The 12,229-nt window shown below is 38.5% G+C and overlaps 1 protein-coding gene across 2 annotated transcripts in view; it reads left to right on the plus strand.

Moving 5' to 3' along the window:
• Window positions 1–12,229, plus strand: part of LOC124362540 — a 412,553-nt gene that overhangs the window by 381,147 nt on the left and 19,177 nt on the right. For both annotated transcript variants that reach the window (XM_046817139.1, XM_046817140.1), the window contains exons 5-8: window positions 2,454–4,099; window positions 9,146–10,900; window positions 11,017–11,161; window positions 11,302–11,410. In XM_046817139.1, coding sequence (XP_046673095.1) covers window positions 2,474–4,099; window positions 9,146–10,900; window positions 11,017–11,161; window positions 11,302–11,410 — 3,635 coding nt within the window. In that variant the 5' untranslated portion in view covers window positions 2,454–2,473. The remainder of the gene's footprint in view (window positions 1–2,453; window positions 4,100–9,145; window positions 10,901–11,016; window positions 11,162–11,301; window positions 11,411–12,229) is intronic.

Here is a 12,229-nt window from a genome sequence, read left to right on the forward strand (position 1 = left end):
TTTCGATGTACAAAAAAGATCAAACAAGTAGAAACGTTACAAAAATTGATCTTATGAAATATCTCGGCTAAGTTCATTAGTCAATGAGCTTGGTATGCCCACCATTTTGTGCCGGTATGACGGCCTTTCAAATTTAAAAAAAAACCACACACACACTATTCTACGTTATTTACGGAGAAAATGAAATGGTATTTTTAATGCTCAATAAACATTTCTTAAAATAATGTTCAAAAAAGTTTTTGTATCTTTGATTACATGTAAATCCCATAAGATATAATTCATTAATATTTCTTATTGTTACAAAATATGGCTATTTCTTCTGTATTATGAGTGATTGTGTTTACTTTGGAGAATATTATATATATATATATATATATATATATATATATATATATATATATATATATATATTGGACTGGTTTGCAGGTTTTAATATGACGGTACATTTTAATAGTTCGATGTCGAAAGTGCAAGGCATTTTTAGAAGTAAGAGCAGTTTCTATCAACTGCATTTGAGGATAATTGAGGAGTTATTATCCTCATAAATACATTTTTCTTGGCACCTATTAACATTACTTAGGTGTCTTTTAATATAATGTAACTTATAATTTAAACTATACAATTCAAAAAATGTTTAGATGATTTTTTTCTTGGATAACCTATCACTGAGGGACAAAAAAGTGGGACAAGCGTTTAAATTGTTTTATCTGTGTAATATTTTATTTAAAATTTAATATTTCTACATTTCTCTTATCTGTAGCTGATTCCTCACATGATTGCTTCAAATCTATCCTGAAACATCTTGCTTATTTTATTAATATTGCTAATCTTATCATGAGTCTAAAATAATGTCTTCCTTATCAGCACAGAAGTGAACTTTCAACCTCTTTGTGATCATTGCCTGCCTCAGTCTGTGTGTCTATCCATTACTGCAGGTCATTGCCAGCCTAGACAACAACAGAAAATGCCTCTGTCACCAACAGATTGTGCCAGAGCCGTTGCTCTTGTTGATAGTGGCTTAACATTGGGAGAAGTAGAAAACATCACAAGGTTCCCTAGATCCCAGCATAAGCAGAGCTGTGATTTGTTTTAGATTAACAGGAAGTTATGAAATGAGGTAGGGATCAGGCCGTAACAGAACAACAAGTGCCAGAGATGATCGTTTTGTTGTGTCAGTAAGTTTGCGAAATCGGTTCCGAACTTCTATTGAAGTTCGTAATGAGCTTATGAGAGCCCGTGGAGTGAATGTTTCCACACGAACAATTAGAAAAAGGTTACAGGAGGTGGGACTTGGAGCTTATCGCCCAGCTACAGGTCCTAGGCTGCTCCCGCGCCACCGAAGAGCTCGTTTGGAGTTTGCTCGAACTCACGTAAATTGGACCGCAGAGCAGTGGAGCCCAGTGCTGTGGACCGATGAGTCTCGGTTCTCCCTCAGATCACCAGACGGTCGTGAAAGAGTGTGGAGACGGGCTGGAGAGAGGTTTGCTCAATGTGCAATATCGCCAAGAGACAGTTTTGATGGTGGGTCCATAATGGTTTGGGGAGGAATTTCAAGAGAGGCTCATACTAAGCTTGTAATTGTTAATAGAGGAACATTAAATGTTGAAAGGTATGTGGAAGAGGTTTTGTCAGAACATGTTGTGGGTTTTGCAGGATTTGTGGGTCCTAGATTCATGCTGATGCAAGATAATGCTCGTCCACACACCGCAAGGGTGGTGCAAAATTACTTAAGTGAAGTTGGAATCGAAGTAATGGAATGGCCCGCACACAGCCCGGATCTTAATCCATTCTGGGTTGTCATGGGAAGAGCAATTAGAAATCGTTGAGGTGAGTTACACTCTTTGCAACAGCTTGGCCAGGCCCTGCAGGAGGAGTGGAATAACTTGGACCAGGAGGTGTTATGGGGCTTGATTGACAGCATCGGTCGCAGACTACAGGCAGTCATCAGAGCCCGAGGTGGGAACACAAGATACTAAAACACCTTTGGACTACTCCAAGTTGAAGAAAAAAATCATTCTAACCATTTAATTTCTTTCTCCTTTTTTGAATTTTAAGTTTTCTTTTAGGAATTAACTTGTAATTACGAATAAATCTTTGTACATTGTTCTTCGTTTGTTGCAGAAATGTGTAAAGAACACTTTTCAATTTGGTTTTTGGTTTTACATCAATTATAACATTAAAAGATTGAAAAATATTGAGTGTCCCACTTTATTTGTCCCTCAGTATATATCGAAAAACTAGAAGTGTTTGAATGCATTTTAATAAGTATATAAAATGATACTGTACATCTTCCATAATTGTACAACCAAAGATAAAGTCGTAATGTGTACCAGGTTTAGCATTGCTCGTATGAGGTAAAACCCAAGATAGCCGTCAGTGCAGCAGGTACTTATTTGATATTCTTAAAGTTTTTCAGGTTCGCTCATATTCTAATTGTTTTCTAATGTTTGTAGAGCGCTCCCTGGCCCTCGAGATGGACGTGTCTGTGAACCCCGTGCTGGAGAGTGTGCGACCGTTCTTCCAGGGTCTTCCCGCCAACAGCGGAGGCAGTGGCAACGGCAGCGGCGGCCCGGCGGCCTCACCCAGCCACCCCGGTGTCGCCACCCCCGTACAGCCACCGCCTCCCGCCGTGTCCTCGCCCTCTTATTGGCCGCAACGCTCCAAGGCACCCCCTACGCCACCACATTTTGCGCAGTCGGCCAAGTCGCCCGCCCTGGCATCACCGCTCCATCACGTCTTCAATGGAACCAAGCTGCCGGAGGAGCCCCAGAGGCACCATAACTTACCGCCCGTCGCCGCACTATCACCCTCCATATACCAGCATCCGAGGGCGGTCAGGGACCTCGCCTCCCAGGGCGCGTTGCTACACAGGCAACAACAACACATGCCGCTGCCTTCCATCAGCCAGATAACACCTCACTCTTCATCCCCCTCCGTTTCCCCACGGACCTCGCAATCCCAGTTCCGTACCCCCGACTACCCCCAGTCGAACCACCATAGCATATACAGCCCGAATCCTTCCTCAAACCAAAGCCATAGAAGTAGTTCGTCTAGTTCCTCTTATCAGCCTCATCTGCTCCCCTCCAAGTACCAGTCGTCTCCGGGCTCCCCGGCGGTGTCCACCCCTTCACCCCACGCGTACAGTTATTCTCCCAGAACATCGATGTCCATGGCCACGACGACAACTGCCTCATCACCGGTCTATCCTCAGACGACCTCGGCCACCTCTGTTTACGTAAGCTCTACGCACCACCACAGGCACCTCCAGCAGCCGCAGCAAACGCAACAGAACCGGCTACCTCAACACCCGAGTCATCACTCGGTGTCGCCCGTCATTCAGCAGCCCACTCAGCCGGAACTGCACGGTCACTTGAAGCTGCATCATCAACACCCGCCTCAGCACTACCCTCCGGTGAGCAGTCAGCAGCCCACACACGTCCAGCACTCGAGTGTCCATCAGCCTCCGAGCCATCCTCAGTACTCGAGTAGAATACAACAATCGTCGTCGCATAGCCACATGCAGCAGCAGTCACACATCCAACACTCGTCTAGCAGTCATCTACACACGTCCTCCCATCCCCCGCAGTCTCAGCACTCGAGTCAACCGTCGCTGCAGTCACATCAGCACCAGATGCCGGCCAGTATCGCGAGCTATCAGCAGCACAAGTCGTCATCGTCCACACCGTCGAGTCAGCATCAGCAAGGCCACAACGTGCAGCCGATGCTGCATCAGCAGTCGTTGTCGAGTCAGCACCATCAGACCCATTCCACCCAACCACGCGGTGCACCTCAGCACGACCGATCTCAGCCTCAACATCACAGTCAGAGTCAGGCCTCGTCACAACAGCAGCAGCAACAACCTCGCGGTCAGCACCATCAGCAGTCCAGCAGCCAGCACATACTCGCTCAGCAGCAGCAGCACAACCAACAGCAGCTGTTGACTCAGCAACATCAACAGTTGCAGCAACAAGCGGCCATGTACAACCAGAGCATCCAGCAGAACTCCAGTAGACAGAGTGACGCGGAGAAGCTAGCCGAGATGCAGCAGGTACTGCGTATGAAACAGCGGCAGCTGGCGGCGGTGCAAGCCCAACAACAGGTAAAACTAAGAGAAATCACTAAATTAATCCTACTTTCCTTGATCCTTTATCACAAAACCGAATTCCATTGCATATGAGTTGTTACATGCATGTTTTTTCAGCACTTCTACTCAGAGGTCCCAACTAGATGAGTTCACTTACTCCTAGTATTGGTAGGAGTGTTTGTCGATTGAGAACGTGTCTGTTGTTTTTATTAGTTCTTAATTCCTTTTCATCTTTGTCCCCGTTTAGATCTTCTTATCTGTGTTACTATTTTTTTTACTCTAAGCGATTGTATGGCCTAGCGTCTTCTTATTTATTGAATTGGCAAAAATAACAAGCAGCTCTAGCGAGAACGTTTTTTTAAAATTTTAATCTCATTTAAGCCTCAGCGTCAGCTATGCCGGCACTGGTTGTTATGGTCAAAGTACATGATTGGACCTTCCCGAGATTTGAACCCGTGATCTCTCTCCTACGGAGTAGGACAAGCGAGAACGTTGTATGCAACTCTTAATACTGTGAAAACATTTGTTTATATAAAAAGATTAAACAGATATTGAAATTTACTACAAATTTTAATAGGAACAATAGTAAAATATAAACTACAGGTGTAAACTTTTCTAATGTTAATATTTATGATAGTAATATTATTTTAAATGCTAATTTCCAAATAAATTAATAATGTGCTAAAGAAAAAATTATGAAGTATAAATTTGCAATTTCATGCTAAAGATTAATCTAAAAACACTAACCATTACTTTCTTTTATTTGTGTTCATCACGCTATTGTATCTTCGTTTCTGTTTCAATATATTTGTTTATCGCATTTTTAAATGTTTAGCATTAAAGATAAGAATGTAATCACAAAGATCATTGTTTGAGTAAGCAATATTTTAAACCCGAAGTAATAAATGTTGTTTTTATCTTGATTCAATATGTTTGCCAGTGTGATTTTGTTCTGATGGTATTTTTGATATTATTTTGAACAATGTTAAATAGCATTTTTCCATTAGTTAGCTCATGTGTCTTTAGCTTGTGTCTCATTTATTCAAGTTTCTCTTAGTTTTGCTAACGTTATTTAGTGTTATTTAAGAAAGATTTTTAAACTTTTCAAATAGTTTTAAAGCTTAGTTACGAACAATCTCACACATTTTACAAAACATCCTTAGGTATATAAACTGCATTCTCAAAATAAAATATTTTGCAAACTTTTGTGATGATAAGGGGTTAAGAAATTTTAGCTTGTTTTTCTAGGTCAAAATTAAAGATGATTTGTTTTGGGTTTTTGTTCCTACAGGATGGATCTTGAAATATTAAATGGCCAAAACCTGCATTTTACCAAGTACCATTTTCCATTTAAATTTTCGGTTTCTGCTCTTTATAAATACAGTGAATTAAAATGTTAGATAGCTTTGGGCAGTTTCAAAATTACAGTGCAGAAAGAAAACCGAGCTATTATTGGAATGGACTGGTAAACCTGTCTCTTTCTCCACTGCGAGGGAGGGTGACCGACCCTAGTTGTATGTTGAGGGGGAGGGGGAGGAGCAGGTAGTCTGGTGACACCCGAACAATACAGACCTCCCCCCACAAAGGCCTAAGAATTCTGATACTTATTGCTCTCGCCTAGCCCTAGATCTGGACTCCGGACTGTTCAGTTAGTCACTCTCACTCACTCGCTCACTTCCGAGTCGTCATTGCCAGTGTTAGGTTGTGTTAGACGTGTTCGTTGTTCATCAATCGTATACATGGCGAGATGTATTTCAAGTGTGACATCGCACAGTACATCGACGAGAATAGCAAATTTTGTTACAACTATTTCTTGGTAAGACTACAGATTTGGTATGAAATGTTGTAATATTGTTATAAACGATAAACCTTGTTGATTTAGAAACATATGTTATTCCTTGATACTAAAATTTACACATATTCAAGCTCACGGTATTGGGGTTAACTTACATAAATAAATATGTTTACACCTTAGCTGCCATACAAATATATTATGACTACGAATTTATAACCTGTTTCGCAAAAGCTATATTAAAAACGTGCTATTTCATCGTTGAATGAACATGTGAAAGTTCATAAGGTCTGGCATATATCTAATCTATCAACAAATATTACACTTTTTGATCTGGTTTTGTTGGATTTCTTTTACAGTAATGTTTTTATTAAAATTTACTACTTTATTAAAAAAAACAAAGTATGACTGAACTTTCTTTCCTAAATGAATATATTTTTTCTTCTCTTTATGAAATCGGTGAATTACATAGCATAAAAATCATGCTCTTTCATTACAGGTTGTTATTACTGTTTTACATAATCAAAGAGTATTTTGAAGACATTACATGGTAGGCCCTGTTGTATGTATGGTTCAGTGAGTTCTACTGCTATTTGGTTTACATTAGTCATATGTTAAAAATGTTCATTTTAAGTGTTTTAACTAGTTTTTCAAATTCATTTGTTTTATTTTAAGTAATCCTAAATGATTTTGCGCATCTTTACTAGAAATATCCAAAAGTGTTGTGAAAAAATAGTCACTTTCAATTGAGGATTATCTGTAATAATTTTGATGTTTAAACATATAAAATCAATTCTTTAATGTCAGATAAACACTTGCAGTTGGAACTAAAATTTCATTAAGTTTCATGTTCCTATTTAAAATAAAAAATACAACAAAATTTCAGGGTTTCTAAAAATGCCAGGTGTCCAAAAGCCTCCTCCCCCTAATAGTTTTTGTACAGAAATCAACCAATATCCTTGTGGGAGTCGTTATAAGACTAAAAATCATGGTTTTAGATAAAAGAGAAACCATTTATGGTTAATGGTTGAAGTTTTGTGTTCTTTGAATATTAGTTCATATAACTTATATTTCTGTTGAAAAGATAATGGGTGTGGGGAAGGTACGACCTATAGGATACCTGGTATAATGGATTTAAAAAACGTCCATTTGTAGTATTCTTGCCATACTTGAGACTGTAGTTGAGTCCACAATTGGGGATTTTGTTGATAAAACTGTCCTAATAAGAGGGGCAGAGTCTTGCAAAGTGGTTAAAAGAAACAATAATTAAATAATTGGTTCAACCCATTTGTCAATAATCACACTAAAATGTTTGTGCAGTTTATTGTTTTCAATTTATATAGAGTTTGAAAGTCAGATAAGGTTGGCAATTTTTCAAAGAAGTCTATACAGGATGATAAATTTGATTTTGAACCTATTGAGATAGAGTTGCCAATATCAACACATAAATTTTGTGACTTATTAGGTTTAGGTGTAGCTCAGGTTTAGATTTTATTAGAAAAATTTCCTAAATCCTAAGTATTTGTTGTTTTAAAACAGTATAATTTTGTTTTAGAAATCATTGCAGGTAGGTAATTTTCTTTACAGTTATTTATTACAACATTTTCATAAATTTAGCAAGGAACATTTGTAATAGTTGTAAAAATTCATCAATATGCTACTGTTTTGCTATTGTTGCTGTTTTTTGCTATTTTTTGTTTTTGTTTTTACTGTTCTTCTCTTCAAAATAATATATTTTTATCGTAGATTTTTAAAAACTGTTAAATTTATTTATTTTTGTTTGTTGTCAATTGTAAAATCCTATTTCGCAGGGTATTTATCTGTTTAATGATGTGTTTTTAACACTACATAGGAATAACCCTCAACTGCCTTGATAGAGTCTGTCCTGACCCCTCATAAAGTTATTTTGAGTTTAAGCTGGAAAGCTGCAGATGTAGAAATCCTACAGTGTAATTTTAGAATCCTTCAAACAGTATGTGGTACTACAGTTATATTCCTTCTGATAACCTACTATCCAGCAGTGGAGGTTTTATTTGAGCAGGTTTTGTTTGAGCATGATTTTCATAAGTGAAAATTGTTGAGCAATAATTCACATAAAAACTTGCTAAAAATAAAAAATAATATTGGGCTTGATGTTTCGGACACTGAACTTGTTTTGAACTATTCTGACACTCCCCAGAAGTCAACCATGCTCACCGAGCACTGTACATCCAAATCTCAGCAATAGTACTTATGCTCTAATATACTAAAAATCAGAAGCATACCACAAAACTTAAAAATTGGCTTAGAGAAGTCAGCAAGCAGTATAGCCATCAGAACATTACCTGCAATAATTGAACAATCTAAAACAGTAAATTTAGTAAATTATATTTAGTTATACAATATAGTTAAGTATGTAACATAATTAATTCTATTTAATTAAATTACATATTTTCCACACATATACACTTAACTTTAGATACAAAATTTCAGCAAATAAGTTGCTACAGTATGCTTCTTATTTCACAGGTGATCAAGGCTATCCCACCCAGTGATAACAATTAGGGAAGGTTTCTAGATAAAAAAATCAATGTTGACTTTTGACAAACCATGACTTAAAAGAAATATTTTTGTGTACCTAAAATTTGTCAAAGTTATTAAAAACATGATTTAAAAATACTAAAAACAACAGCAAAATATTCTGTTTTTTGTAAGTAAAGGAACTGTTTTAACTGTCTCATATGTGTGCATTCGTTAACCATACATAATAAACTGGGGTCACCTTTGTCCCCACCAATGCAGAAATTTCACTAAGGCAGCACAGGATAAGATTTTATGTACTTATTTATTTCCCTTTTTTTTAAACACCAATGTGATTACATTTTGTATTTTTCTCAATAGTGGCTTTTAGATATTTGTTCAATGAGTGTTCAAAGTGAATGAAAAATAATTATTGATTTTTTAAATCAATAGAGACTTTTTTGTTTCTTGAGTACTTTACAAACACATTAGTGTGATCTAAAACAGGAATACAAAAACAAAACTTTGATATTATTTAGCAGAAATAGGAAATCATAGTTTATAATATCAGTGAAAAGAATTAAGGTGTACTATTATGCCTTATGTAATTTTATTGTTTATTTAATGTTATCTATTGATCCATTATTATCTATTTGTGTTAAATTATTTAACTCTGCATAGACTTCAGTAACGTAATGTATATTTATTTTATGTGAAAACAATAACTTTCTTGTATGACTATCACATATAAATATATATGTTTGTTTCAGGCTTATTACGCTGCAGCTTCATCAAGCAATTCATCTCGGTCAACTTCACAGACGACCACAACAACTGTTGAAGCAAGCAATCATCAACGAACGACGACGACTCAAGCTCTTACTGGTGGGTTAAAGAGGGAATCCCCCTTGGACCTATCAGTGAAGACAGTTCGGCAGTCGGCTGACTCTACAGCGAAGGATGACTCTGAGAGTGCTTACCTTGCAAGTTTCCAAAGTCACGAAGCATTTCAACAACGAATGAAGGCTCCTGCTAAAACAGCGAGTCCGAGGAACTCAGCGCTTCTTCCCCCTTTACAGTTGCCGTCCACTGTAGTCTACCCGCACTTCGAGAACCACTCCTCAAGTCAGACCGCCGGTAGTGGAGCACCTAAGGTGGATTTTCTACCAAACTTCAATGCTCACCACAGCCCATCAGCTGGAAGCTCAGCAAATTTCCAAGACCCAAACAAGCGGCAGAGGAAAAGCTCTACATCTCAGCTGCCAAGTCCCTCTCAATATCCACCTCATGTAGGTAGTCTGCCACACATGGGCAGCTTCAAGAAGAGTAGTTTGCCATCAGCAGCATATGATGATCCCAACAAACAGACTCAGTACTACCAAGCAACAGGTCCTCCTGTTATTTCAAGATCTTCGGCACTGAGCAATCACTCACTAAATATGCAGCCAAACTTTGCTACATCTCCTAGCAGCCAGTACTCCTATGATTCTTCAAAACGAGGAAGTTCAGCGAGATACGATTTTTTAGAAAGACGCGGTTCATCATCATCATTACAATCTTCATCTTCTGTTGATTCAAATTATACACTTGGGAAAAGATCGTCATCCTCAGAGGTCAGACATCCTTTACCACCAAAAATTCCTCGAGTTGTGGACACTTGGAGGCAGACAATAGATCAACAAATTGAACAACGACTCAATTCGTATGTCACATCCAGAGGTCTTCAAATGAATGGTACAACCAAAGAAAGCTTGACTAGTGATCCTATGCTGCACCAACAGACTGCATCAATGTACTCGTCAGCATCAACTATTCAAGCATCACATGGTACAGCCCACATGTCTAGTGATAATTCAAGTAGATCATCATTAGTACCACCTCAGAGGTCCAATTCTTCATCGAAACTTAATGTGTCAGGTCAGTACTACCCACATAGCCAGCCTCAGTATCCCGCTCAGACTGCTCCTCCTAGACAGGCACAAGAACCGTATAACAACCTGGCACAAGTCAAGTTACCGAGTCTTCCAAGCAATGGTGCTGCTGACAAGAGGGTCCTAAGTATCCTGAGGAAGAGGCTAGATACAAGAGAAGCAACCAACCAGCTAGTGCAGCAACAGTCACAGCCTCCCATCCCTGCAAGAGATGATAGATCTAAAATGTACTCTTCTCTGGCACCTCGGTATTACCCACAACCACTAGTGGTTCCGTCTCCTGTGATATCATCTCAAAGTAAACCGCCTCCACAAACACAACTTGCAAGGCACAATTTGCCTCCTTTCAATGCCTTAAGTCTAGAGCGTAATGCGGCGGCAATGTCCTACCCGACACAGAAACTTCACATACCGAAAGCGATGGACTCTGTTGCTCCTGACCACTCCCAGGGCAGTATTCCCTTGAGGATAGACCCTGTACCTCCTAGATCTGAAGCTACGGGTAAACCAGCTGCTGGAGACAATGGAGGAGATTTCGATGGTCTGGCCGCATTTTTGGCCGCTAGAATACGTACTAAAGCGGAGTTAAAACAGGTAATTTAAATTTTACGTCACCATAACTATCTATTTAAAAGGTTGTGAAATATCTGGACGTATTAAATTAAAATGAAATTTCACTTTTATGATACCTAACATCAACCTCTGTCCAGGTGGGTCCCTCGGTGGAACAGCAGCGTACGCCCACCCCTGCCTCCGGCTCCAACAGCTCTGCTCAATCACCTCGCACCACACCTGGGATATTCTCACCTCCGCCTTCCACTCAGCTGCAGCATCCAGCTGTTCCTGGTGACTGTAGTGAGTTCTTTTAACCATCCATCGTACTCATTTTACTACCAAATTGCAAAATAATGAATGTGCACAAACTTGTAAGCCTAACATTTTTGGTTCAGATCCCTATTGCTGAAAACTGTCCTTAAAGTTAATGTATGTTCAAGGCAAAGGAACACCAACGTCGGAGAGTGATCGTGCCAGCAGCAGTGGGATGAGTGGCAGTAGTCCGCTTAAATCCAGAGACAGATATGGGATCAATTCACCTCGAAGAAGGTAATTTAAAAAATATAAGTTCAAGCATACCCCAAGTGTTTATCCTGATACATAGAGGTTTAGGTCTCATAAGTTGTGTTTACACTGATTAAGTAAATTGGTTTATCATTGAAAAATTCTGTTCCAAATTATTTTTAGTGTCTATACTCTATCATATGCAAATACTGTTGGTTTCCCTGTTTTTTTAGTAGTTGACAGCTTGCATTCTACAAGTTTTTGTTGCTACATTCTCATAGTAATCCAAATTGACCCTTTTTTCTTCTAAAAACTTTTCAATATTTTGTAATGTTTCATTGCTTCCAAAAAAATCTACCAATCTTTTTGTAAGTTTAAAATAACTTGATCAATTCTTATTAACACATGGTCGACAGCACAGTGAGAAAAGTTGTGTCAAATTGTACAAACTGTTCAAGCTTCTCAGCCTCCACAATCCTTCCAGGGGTTAGTGCAATATTTGGAGATAGGTTTATTAGCACAAGTTCAAACTAATTGTCATTTTCATAGCCACTACTCTAGTACACCACCTAATCTTGTCCAAATAAAATCTGCTATAGTTGAAAATAAACAATATTTTAGTTTTGTTTTACCTTTAAAGTTGAGGTTGTTTTTCACGTATTCATATTTTGTCACTTGTTTTTGAACTCATATTACAGAAAAAACAGTTCACAGAGTTTCAGTTGTGATGAAAAGCCACACCGAACATAAACATATTAAAATAGTAAAACCATGCCAATAAACTTATTCACGAGTGTGAGTCTCAGACAATTGATTGGTGTTATTGTAATGGCTTAAGGACAAAGAAAAAGAAGGCAATACAAA

Source organism: Homalodisca vitripennis, chromosome 5 (assembly GCF_021130785.1).
Source record: "Homalodisca vitripennis isolate AUS2020 chromosome 5, UT_GWSS_2.1, whole genome shotgun sequence".
Classification (NCBI taxonomy): domain Eukaryota; kingdom Metazoa; phylum Arthropoda; class Insecta; order Hemiptera; family Cicadellidae; genus Homalodisca; species Homalodisca vitripennis.